We start from the raw sequence: 24,030 nt of genomic DNA, 5'->3' as shown, positions 1-24,030 counted from the left end.
TCTCTCTCTCTCTCTCTCTCTCTCTCTCTCTCTCTCTCTCTCTCTCTCTCTCTCTCTCTAAGTTGATTTAACGCATGGCTTCTCTGCCGTTTATTTCAGTACATATTAATGTAAATCACGGGTGTCCACTCTTTCTTCTCTCTCCCTCCGCTGTCTCCCGTTCTCGCTCTGTCCATCCCTCTTGTCGTCCTGCCACCGGGTGTCGGCCTGACGACAAAACAGCCGAGACAACAATTAAAATGAACAACGGGTCCTGGTGAAAGGCCGCCGCTCCGGCCACGCCAATCAGACACCCGCCCTCCCCTGCTGATCTCAATTAACCCCCGCTACTGGCTGGGAGGAGGCGGGGGTGCTTTGGAGTTCTGACCTGGTTCTCTGGTTCTGTATAATGCAGGGAGGAGAGATTCGGAGAACAAAGGGATCAGCTCATAAAGTCCTGCCCTGTGCTCACCCTTACAGACAGAGCCCAGGCGCCAGGAGATTCTTTACACTGCCGTCCCACCTTCCCTTGAGCAAGGTACGGGAATCCACCGCAAAGTTGTTCAATCAGCCAGCGCACACTGACCTGCTCGGGGCATTATCATCCCTGACCACTGCCCTGTTCACACTCAGCAAACAGTTTTGGTTCCTCCACTGAGTCACCAATTAATCTCTCTGGCCAGACGGGTGACTTCAAACTAGCTAATGATGTCTATAAAAGTAATCAATTAGGAATATTAGTGAGCTCATAATGCAATAAACGTTTTCTCTCTAACAATATAGAAGTTCATTGCAAAAGCAATTGTCACACAAGCTGTAGTAAATGCAGGTAGTTTACGCAATAGTCCTTAGAAGAGGTGTACATCACAAGTTATATGACGATATGATGCTATTTTGTTCTTTGGACAATGATATGATATTTACTGATATCTTAAAGTCTATCACAATTTTGATTATAATCAATTCAGCGGCCTGCGATCGTAATGAGACATTGTCAGATAACATGGTTTATCGGTTTAACATAGTTACATTTATATCAACTCAAACAACACGCTAAAATATGTAAGACATTTAAAGATAAAATAAACATACTGAACATAAAGTTGGAATCTAAAATAAAGGGGCTTCACCTTATATCAACAACATTGGATAGAGGATCATTGTATCGATATGGGGATCCAGATTGATGTCTTGTTACACCCCTAGTCCTTAGTCCCGGTGGGATTGAGAAAAAAAAGGAAAAACCTGCTGGAAACTTGTTGCATTATCTCACAGAACTTGCAAAATCCTTTCGTTGAACTACAGTAACGTATTGTCATTAATGGTCTGCATGATATCTTACCAAATTAAGGCAAAGGCTGAACGTTAGACCCATGTGACAGGTGATTTAGGCACCAAAACGACTAGTTCAGTTAAAAAAAAGTTAGGATTTGGGTGAAGTCTAGAGTTGTAGTCTACATCCACAACGTTCACCTTCCTCTTTCTTCGTGTCGTCGTTTTAAACTCTGGATGGATTTCTGAGGATGGTTAACTGCTCCTCAGATCTCTGCTGGGTAAATCCAGACAGCTAGCTAGACTATCTGTCCAATCTGAGTTTTCTGTTCGCAGGACAAAAAACCTTTTGAATGCTCACATGTTCCACCCAAACAAATTCCTTCAAGAGTCTATTTTGCAGCGGCACCGTGGCTCTGTCCGGCACTAAGCACATCCCAAGACAATTATGATTGGTTTAATGAAATGGCAATAAACCAGAGCACGTTTTTCTCCCATCCTGGAATGTTGCATGGACTCACCAGACCTTCCCCCGCAGCAATGCAATGAAACCTAATGGGGCAATTCTGCACCCTTGATTGATATTTTTTTTTTTTTTTTGCCACGGCAGGCTCAGATTTTAATTAAAAGTCTTCTGACAACATCTATCTCATGATGATCCATTACCCTTTAACCCATTTGTTGTCTTCCCGTCGACTGAGCACTTGTTGTCCTCCTGGGTCAGAATTAAAAACAAACACCTTTTTGACGCTTTTTCTGACATTTACATCCCTTTCTTCTTTCAGTTTTAGTTGGGTTATTATTTTTTTTTGGTACGCAACCACCAAACCCCTCTAACACCAAGTTATTACAACTAGGTTTACACTTATTTTTGCAATTCATGGACAGTAATCCTCATTTGTAGGAAATCATACCTAATTTTTTAGTTTAAAAAAAAGAAGAAATTAGGAAATTTTACACTAATATTAGAGCTACGTATGTTGATGGATAATCAGAGACTTCAAAGAGTCAAAGCTTAGTCAGAATACAGTTTTGAAACCATTTACATGTTTTTAAAATGCTAAACCTTGAATAAAACTTCAAATTTCAATAAATCATGAGTTATACTTCCGAAAAGCGTAGAATGGAATCCATCTAATTTTTGGGTAATTTGTATTAAAAAAAAGTAAACACATTTCAGATTTTTTATTTTGAAAACGGGTCAACAGGAGGACAACTTGAGGATTAAGTACTGTAATACTTTGGGGACACATACTCCACCCCCCTCAATTGAATGTCCTGTGTTTTAGGACTCTGCCCCCCGTCCCCCCCCCCCACCGCCGACCTCCTCCATGCAGGTTTTTTGTTCTCCGGTCAAGAGTACTACGGCCACCAGCAGTCTCTGCCTTACAGCGACAGTGAAAGTGGGGCAGACATTAATAAATACGTTGATTACATACTGCAGTGCATTAAGATTTTGGTAGCTCTCTGCAGGAATGGGTCATGAGAACAGCCTGGCTGGCTGCAGAGTGTGTGTTCATGGTGAGGAAGGAACATGTGAATGCAAAGGCCGACTGATGTGTGTTTATGATTCACACACAGCACTTGGTATGAGAAAAACTCACTGTTAGTTCGGGTCTGAGCATGAAGCGATGTATATAGAATTGCAATTTATCCTTACATAAGAGAGGAAATGACTTTGGTCAGATATTTAAAGGAGCTCGATGTGTCTCTTGCGTGCAGGACCGCCCTCTGTAAAGCTTAATGGAAACAGAGGTGTGTGACTGTGTGGTTACTATGAACGTAGGGTTCCTTGTCATCAGTGTGTGGTGTTAGACGGCGGTGCCTGGTTGCCGTGTGTTGCTTAGTTAAAACTCTTCCTCAGAACATCAGTATTTACTGCCAAGTGTTCAAAGAAGAGTCTTCACTCGCTCTCTATCTCTGTTTCACTGAGTGACAGACGCTTCGTCAGAGAGGTGTGTGTGTGAAAGAGAGGTGTGTGTGTGTGTGTGTGTGTGTGTGTAAAAGAGAGGTCGCAGCACACTGTAGACCTGTCACCTCTCTCTCTCTGCAGTTTGTTTCCTCCGTGACTTCAAAGAAAACCTCGTTTTCCTCTCCTTTTTTCTGTTTTTCAATTTCCTCCTCTTTCTCCCTGCTCTTGTCATTTATCCTTTCATTCCCCTCACTTTCTCTTTGGTTCCTTCCATGAATTCTTCCTTTTCTCTTATTTTGCTTTTGTTTCTGCCTCTTCTCTACTTTTCCCTCTCTTCTCCTTCCTTCCTCTTTCTATTCCCTCTCTTTTGTTTTTCATCCTCTCCTCTTTTTAGGTCTGCCTCCTTTCTGTCTCTGTCCTTTCCTTCTTCCTGTTCTTTCATCATCTTCTCCTTGCAGCTTTCTTATGAATCTATCTTTTTCTTCCCTCCTATTTGTTTCCTCTTCTGGTCTCCTATCATCTCGTCATGCTTTCTTTTCCATTCCCTCTCTCTCTCTCTCTCTCTCTCTCTCTCTGTCTCTCTCTCTCTATCGTTTTGCTCCTGTGTCTCTTTTCCTCCAACATCACAGTCGCCCCTCTACATGGAAGTTGATTTTCGAAATTCCAAGAAATAGGAAAGAAAAAAAAACGAGTGTCAGCGAAAGATTTATAAGACACAGAGAATCGGAGCCGGCGATTCTCTCTGCTGTTTGGGCTCCAGGGTCTTTTCTCTTTCTTTCTATCACTGCCTGATACCCAACACACACACACACACACACGCACGCATCACACATCAGCCTCCGTGCTAAAAAACAAGTAAAACATCAAACACACAAAGACCACACGGGGACTTGGCCTTATTCTTTCCCCTAATTTCTCCTCCATACATCTCTCTCTCTCTCTCTCTCTCTCACTCCTTATCTGAGTCACTTCATTTTGTCTCTGTGTCGGTGTCAGAGGTAGCGCGCATATTTTTTCGCCTGCTGGGGAGCTATTTGATTTGTTCTATCGTTTTAGAGCTCATATTGTTTCTGGTGTGTTGTTTTTATTATGACGGCTTTATTCATATCACTGCCTGTGGCAGCTCGGGTCCCGAGCCCGAGTCATCGGGGAGGGAGATAGAGACGGGGATAGAGCAATAAAGCAAGAAAGAGCTGCATCGGCTCAATATATGGCAAGCAGTATGTGTGCAAATGTGTGTATGTGAGTGTGTGTGTGTGTGGCTATGCTGACGTTGTTGGGAACTCAAATTATAACAAAAAGCTTTACCCAATTTCCTCTGTAGTCTCTCTGCCTGATCCCTGCATGCACGCACAAACACAAACGCACACATCATACGCTTGGCACTTGATGTTCATTAAACAGGGAGGGACGAGTGTGTGATTTGTCATTGGCCATGGCTGTAGAACAGGGACAGCAGGGAGAGGAGCATCACTCCATCCATCACTGTGATGAAGTTAGACTGATGCATCATGTATCAATGCCCACTCCCCCTTCAGTCATTGTTAGGTTGACCCAGAGACAGGTTGGTTGCAACCACTGGGACAAAGCATCATCCATCAACAACTACATTTACATCCACACTAATATTTGTAATATTATTCTGAATATGACAATATTGAAAGTTCCTATTTTCCACAGCTGCAAATAAACACGAAAATTTGTGGAATATTCACTTTCATTAGCCATGTCAGCAACTTACTCGGAATATTGTCTTTTTAGAATAAGGGAAAAAACAAGAATATTATGTGCATGTAAACATAGTCACTGAGTTAAAACAAGTCTGACTTCACTGTACTATGGTTACTATGGTACATCTCATAGCCTTTTGATAACAAGTTAAACCACGGATTAACTGTGCAAGCTATGAAGCTCTTTTTTAATACTTGCATTGGGTTTAATATTATATGTTGCATTATGTTGAACTGTCAGTGATTGTTTGTTTGTTTCTTTGGGAGATATCATTGCTGTCAGAAATGAATATTCACTTCTGATGATTAAGGAGATGATGTGAGCAGTTTTTTTTTCTACTCAGCTGCAGCAGTTAATATGTGTATGATATGACAAGCCGATATATCACCCTGCTAACACATCTTGGCCTGTTTGTCTGTCTGCTAACAACAAGCCACGCAAATGAACACACTTCTGAGCTTCTGACAGGAGCTGCTACGTCCTGCTTATTGGTGGATGGCTGCATGTGACACCTACCACAACAAGGCCTTTTGCTAATACACCACTGTGCTGCAATCACACTATGTTGTTCAAAGTGCCATTTTCAAAAGAGGAAAGAAAGGAAGCAAGGACAGAAGTGAGGAATCAAGAGGATGCTACTGACAAAATGTGAAGTCCATTTCTTCACTATGTATCCTATGATTTTACAGCGATCAGTCCAGGATTGTTGGCAGGTCCATCATACATGAGTGTGTGTGTGTCTGTGTGTGTGCATGTATGTGTGTGTCTTCTTTACGTCCTGGGTTCTAGACCCAGCTGAGCGAGGCCAACAGAAGCAGGAGCAGTAGTATAGTGTTAGGAGGTCCAGCGGTGACGGATGCAGCCCCGGCTGTCCCCGGGGAGCCAAGGTTGGAGACGGTGGCCCTCTCAGAGTACAGCGGGATGACGTCAAACTGGCCCCCCTCATCCCCCTCCACCTCTGTCTGGGTCAGTTCCTCTTCTTCCTCACTCTCCACCAGCTGACAGGGAGAAGACGCTGTTAGTAAAACCATTTCTCTATGTACACCTTTTCACAATTAACAATGCTGAAAAAAAAAGTGGTTAAAAGTACACTACCGGTCAAAGGTTTGGGGTCACTTAGAAATTCCCATTGCACTCCATTGTAGACATAACAGCAGCTGAGATCAGTTGCCTTGTTTTTTTAACCAGGGCAGCAGTTTTCACATTACATGGGCTTACATAAATGCAAAAGGGTTCTCCAATGTTTTTTCTAGTTAGTTTTTTTTAAATAATATCAGATTAGTAAACAAAATGTGCCTTTGGAACATTGGATGAATGGTTGCTGATAATGGGCAATGTAGATATTGCATTAAAGATCAGCCACCCACCCAGATCAGCTGGTATCCTGTCTATAATGGAGTGGAATGGAAATTTGCAAGTGACCCCAAACTTTTGACCGGTAGTGTATGTCCTGATGTCCCTTTTTTGGCCCCTTAAACCCAATCAGATTGACATTTGTTTTTACATCTGCCAAACCAAGTCCCGTTCCAAAACTTGTATTTGCCTAGATGACAGCACACAATGTGGTTTCCAAAAATAACTAAGTTAACAAAGTAACTAATGGTGCAATAGCAGTCTTTCTGCAAATACAATTGTGCAATATTTGATTATTATCTTATTATTGTATTTACTATATTTACCGTATTTATTGTTTTTATTGTGTGTCTTTTGCCTTAATAAGGGTACTGTCAGTTTATGGTGTACCATTGAGAATGAGTTGCCGAAAAACACAGCTGCTGTCCAATGACCAAAAGCCTCTTTCTTAGAATTCTTCATAACTGAATGACATACATTATCAAAGTAAGGTGATCGGGTTGACTGTTGATCCCTGATTGGTTAGATGTGCCAATATTGGCTCCATTCCGACACTCCCCGATCCGATCGGGACATCCCTCGAGACAAGGGTCTAGCAACGGTAAGGAAGTGTTAACCCAAACTCTCACATGGTAAAATAGTGAAAAACAAGATTTAAATCAAATTTGGTAATTTAAAATTTGTATTAAATCATTTTGAAAATTGAACTTGTATGATAAATGTTTTATGCTATCAAAAAAGTACAAAAAAGCAAAATTAGAAATGGGTTAGAAATTGGTAATTCTTTGATGTCTTTCTATTTGAAATTATGTTTCGAGACGGAAATTGACCAACCGTAATTTGTATTAATGAAACCAATTCATCCTAAATATTTTATACTATTAAAGCGATTTATGGTGCTTGATGTGAAACCATTCATATGGCGAGTCAAAGTATTGTTGCGGCCCAAAGCAAAGTTGATCCGACCCCCAACGTACCCTTAACTCAATATTCAAACCACTAAAAGGAACACAATATAGTAACATGCTAAAAGGAGCAATGTGTACAATATTTATACATATCATTTGATTTTAGTCAGTTTTTTTTAATTTGTGTGAGAAGTATATTATCATTAAAAAGTTCATAACTTAAATTACAATACTTTTGACAAAGGTTTGCTCTTACGGATGGTAGCCCACAAGCTAACGGTCTAGCACCTAGTTTTCTCAAGGGTCCTCCAACCTTGGAAGGAGCTGGTTCTGAGCCAACACTTTCATATCATAGCATCAAAAAGCAACACGTTTTTTTTATACTACTCTCTTTCAAAGTACTGTCTACCGTCTCTCTTAATACTAAGTCATCTAACAGCACCCCTGACGAGCTGTTGTTCTGCCCCTTGCGTTCTACACAAACGCTGAAGGGGGACAGGTTGTCAGAGCAAGCCGCGGTAGGGTTAAGTTTCCCTTCAGCTGTGATCACATTAGCAGGGCCAAATGTAACCAGGGATTCGGGGAGCTTATCCCAATAAAGGATGGATATTCTTTGTTGCAGTTTAGACATTTTCTGGCTGAGACTGAGGTCACTTTGCTGCTGTTTTCCAGTGAAATGGTGACTATGTACAGTGTGTGATCATTAAAATGTCTGTTTTGGTATTAAACATGTCAAACGTATCATGTGTGTCCATGTTTGAGCCCTTCAAAGCTGTTGATGAATATGATTCACTGTGGTGTTATGGCTGATGAATGTTGAGTACGCCCAGATGTTCAGATTCAATGATATGCACCAACATCTGGAGGAGCCCAAGGCCCGTGCTGGGTTATTGTTAGCATATTGTTCTTCTACTGATAACAATACGGTCTTCTGTCATTTGGTTGAAATACTGCCTCTGATAGCTGCTCGTTTCATGTTGTTCCCATTTTGTGTCTGACAATTTTTGACTTATTTTGAACTTTTCATCATCTAGTTTGACAGTTGCAGTTGCTGTAAAAGCGGCTGTTGTCTTGCTCTCCTTCAGGGGAGACGCACCCATTATGGGGTGGCTCTTCTCACTTTTGTTAAGTGATGTGAAAATAACTTTGTCCATTACTAGTAAAACTGATTCTAATATGTATGGTGTGCAGTGCTTGACAATCATTTAAAAAGGGATGTTAAAATTAAGAGCACCTTCTTTCAACTTTCAGATGAAACTTTTCTGCACTTATTCTGAGGGACTATCCTGTGCTGAGAGTCGTGTGCCCTTTCCTTTGATCTGCTCCTTTTAGAACACATTGGTGGGGGGCAGAACAAGCCTGAAGCATATTGTTAATATTTCTTTGAAGATAATTGGAGTGAAGAAGACAGACTTGGGGTATTTTTAGGAACAGCACATCTCCAGGGAACTTAAACATATACTTACCATATACAGTGTTTTTACAGTACGCTGAATATTGCTAATGTGTTGTACTGTATTCCGTTCTAGGTATAACTATGAGAGCAGTATCAAATATTTTGTATCTGAAAACTAATTTTCCCAGTGGACAATACAGATTATCTATCTATCTATCTATCTATCTATCTATCTATCTATCTATCTATCTATCTATCTATCTATCTATCTATCTATCTATCTATCTATCTATCTATCTATCATCTATCTATCTATCTATCTATCTATCTGATACACTGATCTATCTAATACACTGCAGTGTAAAAGTGACCAGAACAGACATCGTCTTCACATGGATCTAAAATAATTAACTTAACCAAAAAAGCCATTGTTGTGTAATTTCCATGTGTTCTCTCACTGACTGGAAGGCACAATGTCAGTCAAACCAAAACCAATGTCTACAAAGCGGAAAATCAACATTGACAGGTATTCACAATCACAAAAAAATCCCAGTGCGCTACATGTTTGACTGCATTCCTTGTTAAAATGTAACATGAGAAGCTAAGAGCAGTCATCTGTATTTCTGTGTGGGACTTTTGCTTTGCAGCCTGGACAGTACTCAGCATCTTGAAGTGAAACCTTTCAAATTCGGTGAAACTCACTGGAGCGAAACAAGCCAAAGTTCTTCGGAGAGACAAGACAACAGCTGAGAAGATGAGACTGAATGAAACAAGAACAGAAAGAATGGAATGTCACATAAAAAAAAGGTAGGGTGGAGTAAGGAAAGTAAGGAAAGGATGGAGGAAGGGAAGTGGGGGATTTGGGGAAGGAAGAGAAAGGGGGGGGGGGGCATATGGGCATGAATAAATTCCTACTAATGAAGCCTGACTGATGCACTGCTTCCAACCAACACCTCATCTAATCCGTTAACTGGTAGAGAGACACAGATGGACACAGAGAGAGAGAGAGAAAGCGGAAGGAGGAGGGCAACTGAGGAGGAGAGAGAGTTGGAATCCCCTCTTGTCTGGCGGCCCAGATTATCTCTGGCAGCGAGGCATGCTGGGAGCCAGGGAGCCACAGCCACGGCAGATTGTGGTCTGGCCAGGGTTACAGTAGCCAGGACGGCGATTGGATTGGACCACACTTAATGGTCAGTGTTGGACAAGGGCAGCCAAGAGCTGTGCAGCTCTCAGAACATATGTGTTGACAGCAGATTTCAACATGTCTGTATGTCTGCTGTCAGCAAATTACAGAGCTGGCAGACTCTGACACGGTCCAACAGGATGGAAATCAGAACACTGCAGGGCCAGGTCTGCACAGCACAGGCTGTGTGGAGTCTGATTGGCTGGTCAGGACTGTTGGAACAGTTGTTTGGTTGAAGGTCTGACCCTGATCTCCTCACCACTCCCCTGCTAGGAACCAAATAGCAGGAACATGTTCGTAGATTAGGAATTAAAGGATCACTTGTTTGAGAGAGGCTGCTTTTTGTGTCCATGCCCCCATGTTATGGACCACCCTGCCACCAAAACTAAGAGAGGCTTCGCCACTGAACACTTTTAAAAACAAGGTAAAAACCCTGCTTCTTACAAACGTCTATTAACAACTGAGTTTGTTGGTGTTCAACGTTACAGTAATCTTTGGTGTGTGTGTGTTTGTGTGTGTGTGTGTGTTTGTGCATGTTTAACACATGTTATTTTATTCTGTTTAATTAAAAAAAGTTTTATGTTGCTTTTGTACGAAGCACAGTGTGTTACTTTAACTTTTACAAAATGAGGTTTTATTGATTGATTGATTGATTAATTAATTGATTGATTGATTGATTGATTGATTGATTGATTGATTGATTGATTGATTGATTGATTGATTGATTGATTGAGTGATTAATTGATTGAGAATGGAACATTTTCAAACCTAAACTGGCTCAATCTAAACATGTTGTATAAATAAACACAATATAGAGGTTTTCAGACTGCGAAGCTGTGCATGTGAATTTATTGTAGCATTGTTGAGTAGAGCACAGAGGGGGGCTCTGTGCTCTACTCAACAATGCTACAATTGTTGCAGAGGAACGTCTGGCTACTTCACAGATACATTCTGGGATAGAATCTTTTCTTGAAACCATTCACAATCATCTTGGGCAACGCTAAGCTCCAGACGCAGCGAGGGTGTCTCTTGTTTTGCTACCCGCAAAAGAATACTTTTAAATATACTACAGTTAAATAAAGTTAACTGCTGAAAATATACAGTAATGTGCGCTATTTAAATTAGCTGGATACATGGTTAAACTCATGTCAAGGCTTGTCTATTGATGATTGTCCTGAATTTGAGCTTTTTATTTTGTCTTATTTTTTAGAATTGGACATGTACACAACGGTTAAGCTCTATAGTAGTGGAGCTGTTGGCAGTGGCTTTCCATTCACATTGCACAGTTACAATTATATTGAATTGTTTATAAGGCTTTGAGCTAGCATCGCAGGCCTACAATGCTGCAGAACAACCAGCTGTGGCCGCTGTGGGGGGGGGTGAAGCCAGCACTGCCCAGGTGTGCCGATGTGACATGGCGTCCAGGACCTACTCTGCTGGAACAGACACATAGCTCTCTCTCACATTCACGACGCCTGATGTTTGGGTGCAACGCAGAACATAAAGGTTCTGTTTTTTTCAGCACCATGGACAGAGAGCAGAGGTCTCATTAGCATTACTCACAGAAAAAGGAAGCAATGCCTTGAATGGCATCCAAAAATCTTAATAATTCTGGTTGTTGTGGGGGTTCTGCAGTCACATTCATTGACCATAATCATGGGTCTTGTATTGTCCAGTGCTACTCAGTTGTTGGATGCATTATATTCTCCTTTCTGAATGTCAGCACTAAAAAGTTACATATGTTGACGGAAATTGTTAGGATGTATGAAATGTCACATTGTTACTGACATGTAGGCTGTGTTTAGATGGAAATGATCTGAAGAGAAAACGCAAAACTGGCATTAAGTTCTCACTTTTTATTCTAAGTTTAATCGAGCGTTTTGGGGGGAAAAAAGTGTTACGCAAAAGTGTGTAAAGTTCAATGAAGTATGCACACCAGGCGGCTAGGTGATGGTGTGAAGCTCTGCCACACAACACCAACAAGTCCGTGAGCCTGTGTAGAACCTTCCTGTTGCTACAAAGGCACAACTGGGCGTGGACTGGGAGTCCTGCCAGTCAAAATATGTAGATATATCAGCCAAATTTCTTCAGCTGTATCCTGTACCGGGAGGGACGTCATATCCACACAAGAAAGACGCTATCTGTAAAAGTCAGATATCATCAAAGCTGAGAGCCATCAGGACCAATTAAAAGCAGGCTGTGGATACCCAACAGTGGAGTGGCCATGGGCGAGTAATCACTCCATTATTAGATTTAAAATTCACTCTGTATTTATTTTACTTACATTGACTTTTGCGTTTTTACCCTTTGAAGCTTCCCACTCTGGAGGGTGGTTTCACGTTTTTGCATTTTTTACAGCCCCAAAACGCTGTTGTCAAATATGTTGCCATTTTCACCCGTTTGAACAGGGCCTTAAGCGCTATGAAACAAGAATTCTCAGTTTTTACCAGGTCTCTGCAGGTGATTTGGGCCCTGATTGTAAGATGTTTATATTAATCAAAGTAACAATATTGTATAATTGAGGACATGAGGTATATTATTGGAATACATTTAATCACCATAATTCAAAATTGGAAAGGAGTGGCAAATAAAGAATATTTGTGAACTCCATTGTGTTGTCACAAACCAAAAGTGAACAGTAACGGTAAAACAGTGAAACAGACAAAAAGCGCCAGCGATGGAGATAAAACCAACACAATAAATAAACAGCACGCTGTGTGACAGTAACAGGATGAGCCCAAAGCAAAGATAATAGAAACGGCCGGGGGATAAAAGTCTGAAAGGTAATTTAAAGTGCGGAGGCGGTGAGCGTGTACTCACGATGTTGTTGTGTTCGGGCAGGTGGTTGTTGCTCAGCAGCTCATCCTCCTGAACCAGCGGGGAGGGCCTGGGAGCAGGGGGGGGGGTGGTGTCTGCCGGCAGGGAGCCGGGGCTCCCCATCCAGCTGATAGAGTTACCTGCATAGAGGAAACACAGCCCCATCACTGCCTCTGTGTGTGGTGTGGTGTGGTGTGTGTGTGTGTGTTTGTATGTGCGTGTGCACCTATGGGTGTGAACCTACATATCTATTTGGCAGCTTTATTGTTTGAGCTGTCGGCAGCTTGATAAATGACCGAGCTTTATGAGAAGGGCATTGACGCATCGATCTACGCTTTAGTGTTTGGACATACAGACTCAGTGTGTATCGACAGCCGTATTGACAGCTGCTGTGATTGAGTGACAGCTGGAGGGCTCTACATGAAGCTGAAGATACACACTGTCAGGCTGGTGTGAATGCTGAGGCTGAAGCATGTAGCTCACATATAAGGATGTAGAGTTGGGTTCATGCAGGGAACAGCGCTGGAAGAAGCACCCACCGAGACACATTCAGCAGACATTCTGTCCAATACATTTCTTCATTTCTTCCCTTTGAGCTGTTCCTCAGAGTATCTTTGATGGTGACACATTCATTCTGTTTTTCAGAATGCTGGTCCTCAGATACATTATTTAAAACCGGGCTTATGTGGATAGGAGTGCTGGTGGTCTGTCTTTTAAGAGCAGATGGTACAGGCAAAAACATCATTTTTAATTTGAAGGTTTTGGGCTCTTTATCTTCTATAAAATGTCTTCTTTCAGACTGGTGGAGAGAAAACAATTCTCTTACTACATATTGTCTATTTGTGTGTGTAGATTTCTCCTAAATTCACTAAAAGAATAGCATTAGATAAAGCCTCATTTGCAAAGTATAAACATACAATTTAAGGAAACTTGTAAGACAAGACATTATATATGTCACATTATATAAGTTTCATGCTGATATCTGTTAGTTGAAATATTTTCCCTATGAAGCTTTTAACACATATGGCTTTGTTTAGATATCATCATTTATACATACAGTACATTACATACAAACATGCAGAAAATTGATTTTTATACCATAAGCCTAACCATAACTTGTCTTGATAAAACCAAATGACACTTACTAAAAGAAACATTATGTCATAAACGTTTATCACCTGTTTATAATGTTTTAGGACACTCTTATGTAGCTACCTTCAACTAAAATTATACCCTATTTAATTTAATATCTACACTAGTCTATATCCATGAAGTTCCACTTCCGGGACAAGCTAATGTTAGTAAAGTATCAGTGCTATCGTTGTTCTGTATATTGTACGGGATCAATAGAAAACACAATGTTTACAGCATAGGAGAGCAGCAACGGAGGTTTTTGCTTTTAATATATTTCTCTGAGCAGTACGAACAATGTCAGTGAAACCGAAATGAGCTCTCAGTGTCTCCATCGTTTACACTGAGCTGTTCTAGCTGTAGCTAGCCTATGTTCCAACAGCGTCTGCCAGGGAAATCACGACACTTATGATGACGTTTATGTTACAAGGTAGACAATCCTTACTCATCATTGACCGTATTAATGTGTAGGGTTGATTAGTTATTCAAAGAAAGATAAGTACTTTAAAATTCACTTACTTTTTTTTACCTTTAGGCTACTGCTAACAAGCAGGTAAAAGATTCTGTATGTTTAGTTCACAATAGTTCCAGCACAGAACTCTGCCCTCTTAAATAATAGAAAGGATAGAAATTGTGATCCCTGAATGTGTTTACTTTGAAGGGCCAATAGATATATCAAACTGGTCAGATCTTCAATGCAAGAATGGGCTTGTGAGAAAAGAAAAAGTCATACAAATGGTTTAAGTATTTACACAAAGAAATGGGGAAAGTACCTGAGCACTTTGGATGCCATGTACTGGGGATAGATATGTATGCAGCGGGCTTACGGTGTTAGCATATACCCATAATATGGTTGGTTCGGTTGAAGTTTGTTGTTTATATTGTTGTCTGATGTATTGAATATTAGGGTTGTTATTTTATTTTGTCTTGATAGGGAGGGGGTGATGAAGAGTGGGGGGTTTGGATGGGGAGCTGATGTGTCAATGTTGTGAATTGTATATTTTGTATGTTTTTAAAATGAAAAAAAAAAACTTTTGACATAGCCTAAACGCAGCATATAAAGCCAGTGTGTGCAGCAGAAGTGTAACAGAGGTCTTGCAGAGGTTTAATGGAAGTGTAGCAGATGTCTAACAGAGGTGTAGCAGAGGTGTAGCAGAGGTGTAACAGAGGTCTAGCAGATGTGTAGCGGAGGTGTAGTAGAGGTGTAATGGAGGTGTAACAGCGGTGTAGCACAGGTGTAATGGAAGTGTAGCAGAGGTGTAGCAGAGGTGTGACTGAGGTCTAGTAGGTGTGAAGCGGCGGTGTAACGGAGTTGTAGCAGAGGTGTAATGGAAGTGTAACAGAGGTGTAGCAAATGTGTAGCAGAGGTGTAGCAGAGGTGTAACGGAGGTGTAGCGGAGGTGTAATGGAAGTGTAGCAGAGGTGTAGAAGAGGTGTAATGGAAGTGTAGCAGAGATGTTGCAGAAGTGTAGCAGAGGTGTAACGGCGGTGTGGCAGAGGTGAGGCAGAGGTGTATGGAAGTGGAGCAGAGGTCTAACAGAAGTGTAGCAGAAGTGTAGCAGAGGCGTAACGGAATTGTAGCAGAGGTGTAGCAAAGGTGTAATGGAGGTGTAGCAGAGGTGTAGCGGAGGTGTAGCGGAGTCGTGGTGGAGGTGTAGCAGAGGTGTAGCAGAAGTGTAGCAGAGTTGTGGCAGAGGTGTAGTGGATGTGTGGCAAAGATGTAGCCTTTCACACTCACGCAGGCAGCTGTTGTGGGTGAACATGCGCTGCAGTCTCAGACAGTCCTGCCACTGGTTGCCGCTACCTTCACAGTTACACCACAGCGACACGTCTGCAGAGCCGTTGCTGATGTAGTTGGGTGTCATGATGGTACCTGTAGGTCAGAAGGTCAGAGCGGGCCCGTTAGCGTCGGACAAGTCTCAGGACCTCAGGGCTTTACTCATATGTGAATGTTTATCACAGTGTTTCAGAGACGATGACACAATGTCGAGGAACAAAACTGGCTCCTCTCCTAGCTACTACTTTACTTTTTACTTTAAGCAATTTGGGAGGCAATCAGCTAGCTTTAAGGCACAAACACCAACAGAGGATTCAAACAAAGCAGAAACACAGCCTGTAGAAAAACATGATGCAGACTCTGACTTTTCCTCTGGGAGCTTCTGCTCAGTGCCAACCTGGCAACTTTAAGAGGCAGAATGCCCAAATCTGGACAATATGTTGAGGACTGGATGAAGCTGAGGTAGCAAACACCATTGCTGAGTGTGACGCCCTCACAAAACGTCCCACTTTTAGGTCTTTAAAAAACAGTTCCACATTTTAGCAAATCCTGTTTTTCCAAGTGGGAAGATGAGGGAATTCATCTCATGTCTAAGCATAAACACTGGCAGCAAAGGGAACATGCAACTTGGCTCTCTCCAAAGTTCAAAAATACCATAAAGCTCACATATTAACATGTTTGATCTCAATAGTTTAGTCCGTACTCAAACAGAGACGACAAAAACTCACTCAGGGCGCCAAATAAAAAGAAATCTTACCAGTGGTTTTTCCTTCAGGAAAACATTTCACTGTATTTACATTTCATTCATTTGATTACCTCAGGCAGCTACCCTTTCGTAAATATGTATTTAAAGATGCTGATAGAGAAGTCATCCATCATTGTCAGAGCGAGCAGGAAGCCACTCAGTGCCTCTCCAGCCACATCTCTTATCAGCGGCCATGCGTCTATCTTGGGTCAATCTTGCATCTTTTCCTCCTCTTAATCACTGTGTGATCACCTCGCTCACTCTTTCTGCCTCTCCACCCATCACTCCCCCGTTCCAGCCATCTATCCTTCCACCCATCCACTCCACTCCATTTACATACATACTTATATACTATATATATATATATATATATATATATTCAACCTTTCTTCTGCTGTTGAGTCATGCAATTTTCACTGACAATGCACATTTTAGTTTTACTCCAAACTTCTTTGTTTTTCCCTTCATTGAGTAAATGTCTTTATCAGCATGCCCATGTCATGTCTTAAAGTACCAAGTATCAATGACATGAAAGAATCAGGAGAAAATGTGACTGCCAGTCCAAATACACTGAATGTAAAATACACAGCCTCCAACCAACCCCCCCCCCCCCCCCCCCCCCCCCCCCCCCCCCCCCCCCCCCCCCCCCCCCCCCCCCCCCCCCCCCCCCCCCCCCCCCCCCCCCCCCTTTGCATCCCGTACCAATGAGTCCGGCGTAGGCTCGGAGGCACAAGCCCGCTGAGTCTTTCAGGCAGCCGCTGCCCGTCACAGGAGATGGCTGGCAGTTATTGAGGAAATCAGCCAGTCTGGACCTGGCAACGACACATACAGCAACTCAACATCAAACACAAAAAGTGGGCAGGACATCCGGGTGTGTGTTTTGGGTGTGTCTGCGTGTGTGTGTGTGTGTGTGTGTGTGTGTGTTTGTGCGTTTGAAAATGTTGGTTTTTGTAGGGTTTCAGTCCAACATCAATGTTTTTTGAAGAAGTACTGGCCCATTTTAGTGCTTGTACATTTTGCCTTTCCTCTGTCCTTTAATCATTACTTTCTGCTTGATAATTTTGCTTTAGATGCACTGCTCCTTCAGCTGTTGTCCATGTTTATAAGACTAGGAAACGCACACATGCATTCATAAGGGCAAATACCAGCTTGCCAATTTGTGGCAATTTGTTATATCCTTCAATTAGTTTCAGGTTTCATTGTTTTCACATCTAGATTTCATGAGCAATCATAAAAATCCTGTCATACAAGCGTTTAATAGAGTGATATTTAGGTGAAGTCTATTCATTGTAAATATGAAATAAAAAAGGACATAAAATAAATCCATAAATCCACTCACAGAAGAAAAGCAAATTGAGAGAAAAACGAGAATAGTAACTGCTCCACAAATGGGGTTAGAAAATTATAAATATTATGATTTAATTATTGTATAACAGTGTAGACTGTAACATCTATTCTAAACTATTTGTTGTTGTGCATCCGGTCTGAAACAGTAGCTTGCCCCCTGAAGTACTTCCCATCAGTCAGTGTGTCCTCCAGTAACCAGCTCTGCCTATTCCGAGACACTGCTGTGACCAGAGATGAACTGCAGTTACAGTGTAGTCACGCACACCTGATCCAAATCTCGGTTCACATGTATCTATGGTCAAAGGCGTTCAGTGGCTGGATCAAATATCTTATGGCCCCACCCAACTACGCTGTACGAAAGCTATGGGGTGGCAGAAGCTCAGACCGTAGGGAGTTGGGTTGGGAACCGGGGGGTTGCGGGTGCCAGTTCACCTCCTGGGCACTGCCAAAGTGCCCTTGAGCAAGGCCCCGAACCCCCAACTTGAGCCCCCCCCCACTCTGACATATCGCCATTAAGCGCATGTATAGGTGCTGAGTGTGTGTGTGTGTAATTCAGGCCTGTGTGTAATGTGTGTAATAACAACCATGTGGACATTTTAATGTTCTCTTAAAGTATACATTATTATTATTAATATTATTATTATATGAGGCAGTACTGTGGGTGATCAATTAGCCACTAACATATTTCTCACCCTGGACACAAACTGTTTGAATCCCCCCCCCCATCCCTAGTCACTACACTTGCACTAACCATCCTGGACTTTACATCTGCACATTGCATATACTTTATGTTCTTTGCATATGTTGCACTCAACTCATTCAGCCTCTTTTTTTCTTATGCAACAGTTATTCTGTATGTATATATTTGTTTTTCTGTATTTATTGTTAATTTTATATGCATTTTTAATGTTTATGTTTGTCTGTTTATGGATGCAGAAACATGGACACGTACTGTGCAAACAATGTTCCATACCTTTCCTGTCAGCTGTGAGTTGACTATGTGATCAAATGGCCCTGTGTTATGTAAAGCCTATTTGATTTTATGATTAAACCCAGCTGTGTGGCTGCATGTCTAACCTGCAGAGATCGTCCCGGCGGCAGAAGCTCTGCTGGTGGAGGCAGTTGGGTTGCAGCCCCTCCATCTCCTGGTAGGAGCAGGACGGGACAATGGTTTTCCTCCTCCTCTCCCCACACAGGGTGTTGGTGCAGGGGCAGAACAGGACTCCCAGGCTGTACTCCTCAGGCACCCGCTCCAGGAAGCGCCGCAGGGCCCGGTGGCACTTGTGCTGGTTGCACCGGTTGGTCCCGGGAGCCCGTTTGGTGCAGGCCAGCACGTACTCTGATCGTAGAGAACCACACTTCTCGTACAGGCCGCAGTCCTGTGCCGCCTTCAGACACTGGTTCTCACCATCCAGCTGCATGTAGGATGAGGCTGAGGGAGGGGGTGGGTGGAGGTAGTGGAGAGAGTCAATCAGGAAATATTAGCATGTTGGAAAGTCCCAGGTTACCCAGCATCACCCTTATGAACGTCCAATGTTTCCATCAACACGTTTTATCCCAAGTAAGGGATACTAAATGAAAAATGCCTTAGTGAAATTGGATGGAATTTCATGAATGTCGACTCAAAGGAAATAGGTCTCATCAGATCAATATACAGCTTATGCGATAAACGCTGATGGAAACATTATGTGTCGAATAAATTATGAATTTATAAAGTAAATAATTATATTGCAATTAAGTTTTAGGACATTTTATGGTTGCTACCCGCCACAAAACAAAGAAGAAGGTTAGCTTAATTTCCGCCCAGTATTTCTACTCTGTTTGCACACAGGGCGGGTGTCAACAAAGACAGATGGAAGTGGACGGACGAGGAGACGAGAGACTTTTTGAATTAACTTTACGAGTAAAATATAACGGCTATTTTAGATAGCAAAAATCGAAGAAGTGCCATAATTTGTCAGGAACTCGCAAAGGAAATGGGCTTCAAAGGTTAGGACAAGCCGTGGGACGTCCTGCAGAGTAAATACAAGACGCTCAGCCAGCGAAACATGTCTCAAAAAAGAGTTGTCTCACAGGAAAATAAAAGGCAAGTTGCATCTGCTTCATCATAGCAATGTGTTGATAGCGTCATTGTTTTCTTATTATAGCTTGATATGTCGCTATCAGCTGGCACATGAGCACTATTATAACTTGTGCAATATTGATCAGTTGTTGGTAGACGGCGCGATCCATTTTGTCTAGACAAACTATGTTTCGCAAATGTTAACTTGAATATTGTGCGATTCAGTGCGAAAATGAATAAAAACACCTTAAAATGTCTGAAATCAATTTTTAAATTCCAAGTTGATAGCAAACTTGTATGTGACGCCATTACCCACAGGTTTTTATTGGATTGGTGGAAACACTGTTTCACCGGCTTAATTTGTATGAATTTTTTAACCAAACTTCAGATAATTCCATTGACAAGTGGAGCTACTGTAAATGGGGCCGACAAAAAGGAGGCAAACGAAAGAGTTCCCCCAGCTGGTCACTAGTTCCTATCTTTATTGATTGGTACAAATTGATTTACATGTCTGAGACTCAGTGATTCATCAAGCTGCTGCACTGTGATAGACACCTCATCATAACAGAGTGGATGAGTGAGTCAGTCTGAGTGTGTGAGTGTGTGTGTGTCTGTGTGTGTGTGTCTGTGTGTGTTTATTTGCATGTGTGTGTGTGTGTGTGTGTGTTTTACCTGCCACTAAGGAAGCCATGCGTGTATCCATCATTGTGTCGTCATAGGGAGATATTTCAAGCTCGTCCTCGCCTGGAGAAAAGGAACACACAAACATTGGCAAACAACTGAGTGATCACTTGCCATGTGACCCACAGTAGCTCCACGAGAGGCATAAAATCTAGACAAACACTGTTATCAATGAAACTGCATGTGGCCTCCGGAAATGCACTGGAAGGCGGTAATGAGTGTAATATCTGGAATGAGGCCATTACAATGATTTGAAATGTTTTCCACAGTGAAAGAAATGGTGTGATAAGTTCACGTTGAGGCTGGTAAATTACAAAAAAAGGTATTGTCCAAACTAGCACTGGAAGGATCATTTTTGAAAAGATGTCTGGCTTCAATAATTGGAGAACAACTACATCTCTCTGGGAAACAAATTACTTACTGTCCTACAATAGAACTTCCCAAGGGATGCAAGGTAGGTGCTTGAAAATGTGATCCCATCTAAAACTGGGCTCAACAATTCGAGACACAATTCCAAACCTGTGAGTAAATAGATTGTGATCGACTGTACTGAGCACAGCAATGGAAAAAATGTACAAGAATGGACAACTTGTATCACTTGAAAGTACTTGAATTATGATCATAATATTGATTTATAACTCTGGGTGATACTATGTTCATGCTATTGACACACAGAAGCCAGATGGAATTCTTTGGGATTAAAGATCCAGTAACATTGGACAGGTCCTTAGGTATAAAATCTGCACTTAGGACTGCTAAAAGAAAACAGGAACTGTATCAGATTCCTCCACATTAAAACAGAAAAAGCTACTGGTTGTTTGTTAGTTTTTCTGACCTCATGTGTTGTAAGTTATCTTGTCTCTAAGATACACTTTTTCAGGATCTATGAACAGCCAAGGATATAGCTAAAACTGCAGAAAATACAAATGAGACTGTTAGGTTTTGATCCCGGTTTTTAACGTAAGATGCTGTCTGTGGTTGGTAATGTTCCTGAAAACAAATATTAAAGATAAGACTTTATGGAGGTAGGAGTACACAGTGACACACAGAAGAGTAAATAAAGGGTGATACTGGAAAGAGATTATGAAAGTAGTGGAAAATCCTGCAATGATAAGACGATCATGGGTGTAAATATGAGTCATCTGCAACATCAACATGTACAGAACATTCAAAGCACCAAAAAATTATAATGCAGTATAACTGGCCCCACTATCATGCTGCTCTGTGATGATGATTTGGTGATACATCTTCTATTCCATGTCTAAATGAAGTTTAGAAGTAGCATTTTAAAAGTGCACTGTATTTAAATCATATTTACTTAAAGGTCCCATTACATGGTGCTCTTATGCACCATGTAATGGATGCTTTTATAGACCTTAGTCCTCTAATACCATATCTGAAGTCTCTTTTCTATAGACCCTAGTGGTCTCCTAATACCATTTATGAAGTCTCTTTCCCAGAATTCAGCCATGGTGCAGAATCACAGCCACTAGAGCCAGTCCCACAATGAGCTTCCTTAGTATGTGCCATTTCTGAGTCTGTAGCTTTTGAGGAGGAGGTGGGCAAGGTGGAGGGTGGGGGTGTGGCCTTGACCAACTGCCACTTTGCTCATCTGAAGGCCATGATGTCTCTCTTTCATGGGTGGGCCAAATTATCTGGACTGGCAAGGCAGAGAAATGGAAGGTAACCAGGAAAGATTCCAGATCAGCCAATCTGAGCTTCTGAGACACCCAGGACTCGGGGTGAGAGTTGCACAAGTTACCGACAGAGGTGACAAGTGTCATAGTATTGCACCGCAAAAGAGGCAAAAATGAACATATCCCCGGGACGTTTCATCACTAAATTAAAGAGTCACAGTTCCTGGGAATGAATGCTGATTGTAACATCCCACACTGCAGACAGAGGACAGATGTTGGTAGGTGTAGGTGGGTTTCTTGTCCAGTGGTTTGATTTCATCCTGTGTGGAAAGTCTGCGGACAATATCAGCAGAAGATTTTATAGCAATCTATCCAATATGTGTTGAGGTGAAGAGTGAGGCGGTCACCAAAGCAATTAAGATGTATCACCACTGATGTAGCTAAAAACAGCCCAACGGGTAAGCCTCCCCTGACGGAGTGCTGACATTAAGTGGTGGATGTCATTCCTTCTAAAGACAGAGCTGTGTGAGTTTGGTTAAAATGAAGCAAAACATAAAAGCAGTGCTTAAAGCGGAAAGAAATATGTTATATATTATATTTGTTGTTGTCCTCTATCAACCAGTATTCTGAGATCAGAGCCAGTCTACGTGTTCAGTTAGGCAACGTAATTCATCTTGCTTTAGCTTGGCATGGTGCTGTGTCTGTGTTTGGATGGTAATTATTGAAACATTGCCCAGTGCTAAAGGTCTATAATGACTGCAGCACAGGGTTGCTTTACTCTTCAGTTTGTTGCATTTCTCACATAAAAACATGAGTTCAACATTTTAAGACATTTTGTTCTGAGAACGAGATGACAATATCCATCTCATACATCATGAAAACAACACTAGAGTACCTCAGTGGGTGGGCGAACCCCCAAATCACCATGAGCCTCGAATGAGCCGTGTCAGAGCCGTTTGATGCTGCAAATGATTCAAACACACTGAAAAGTTCAAACTCAATGAAGAATGTAATGGCATGTAAAGTGTTTATGTATGTAAATCCTATTCTAGGCTGTATATTTATGGTAATGACACGCTAGAGCAGCCTAGCAGCGTTAGGAACTGAAGAGTGTGTAATTACACTAATGCTCCGCTGACTAATAGGCCACAGAGGAAGACCAGTCCGCTGGCTGCTGTTAGCTTACATACTGATGTGTGTGTGTGTGTGTGTGTGTTCACAGTGAGATCTTTTGCCTGGATCTCACTTCTACTTCAGATCCTGTGCTGCTACAGAGATGATCACAGGTTGGGTTGTCTGGGCTGCCAGACATCTGGAGCTCCTCCGTATACCTGTGCAGATAGTTTTCTATATAATGTGAATCTTTTCAAATGAGGGGACACAAACTTTAGACATTTAGAGCTTTGGAGGATGAATCGGGCTTTATCGTCTCTTTCAAACAAAACCAAAACATTATTAAAGTGATCCTACTAACAGATGTTCTGTTCGGTGGAAACAATGTTGCACTGGTGGGTGCACACAGTGTAGTTTGCTGCCACAAATACTCCACCAGACCAGCACTAATCTGGATCACTCAACACCAAGAGCCACTAACACGCAATGGAGTAACGCATTATTGGTTTTGGTATTTTAAATGGGATTATAAAAAATATCACATAGAAGCCCAGATGGATTCTTCCAGTGTCTCATTGTTAAAGCTACACTGATACTGTTACTACTGGGTTTTTGTGCACATGTTTATCCACACATCCAGCAGACAAAGAGCAACATTAGTCAAGGTTGTGTCCACCTGTTAAAAGACACTCAATTATTTGGTCTTCTACCAGTTTCAAGTCTCTACCAACTCCTGAGGGAAATAGCTGTTCTCTGCAGCTTCTGAATGCTACGCTGTGTTCATCAACTGTTCTCTGACTGTCTGCTGTTTGGAGCTTAGTAGGTAGAGGTCAGAGTACCTGAGCAGGTTGAGGACATAGTACCTGAGCAGGTAGAGGTCAGAGTACCTGAGCAGGTAGAAGACAGAGAACCTCTCAGGTCATCTGGGACAGGTCTACTTTCTGTCCCCAGAATCAGAACTAAACAGGGTGAAGCAGCTTTCAGTT

At 41.9% G+C, this 24,030-nt stretch overlaps 1 protein-coding gene across 1 annotated transcript in view; it reads right to left on the bottom strand.

Moving 5' to 3' along the window:
• Window positions 1-4,180: 4,180 nt before the first annotated feature.
• The window catches only part of gfra3 (GDNF family receptor alpha 3), a 40,177-nt gene continuing 20,327 nt past the window's right edge, over window positions 4,181-24,030 (bottom strand). The window contains exons 3-8 of the mRNA XM_034883270.1: window positions 20,286-20,357; window positions 18,629-18,983; window positions 16,907-17,016; window positions 15,421-15,555; window positions 12,555-12,691; window positions 4,181-5,892 (exon numbers count right to left, since the gene is read on the bottom strand). Of these exons, the coding sequence (XP_034739161.1) occupies window positions 5,680-5,892; window positions 12,555-12,691; window positions 15,421-15,555; window positions 16,907-17,016; window positions 18,629-18,983; window positions 20,286-20,357 (1,022 nt within the window). The 3' untranslated portion in view covers window positions 4,181-5,679. The remainder of the gene's footprint in view (window positions 5,893-12,554; window positions 12,692-15,420; window positions 15,556-16,906; window positions 17,017-18,628; window positions 18,984-20,285; window positions 20,358-24,030) is intronic.

Source organism: Etheostoma cragini, chromosome 10 (genome assembly GCF_013103735.1).
Source record: "Etheostoma cragini isolate CJK2018 chromosome 10, CSU_Ecrag_1.0, whole genome shotgun sequence".
Classification (NCBI taxonomy): Eukaryota; Metazoa; Chordata; class Actinopteri; order Perciformes; family Percidae; genus Etheostoma; species Etheostoma cragini.
The sequence above is the reverse complement of the archived record's forward strand: the minus strand, read 5'-3'. Positions and strand labels throughout refer to the sequence as shown.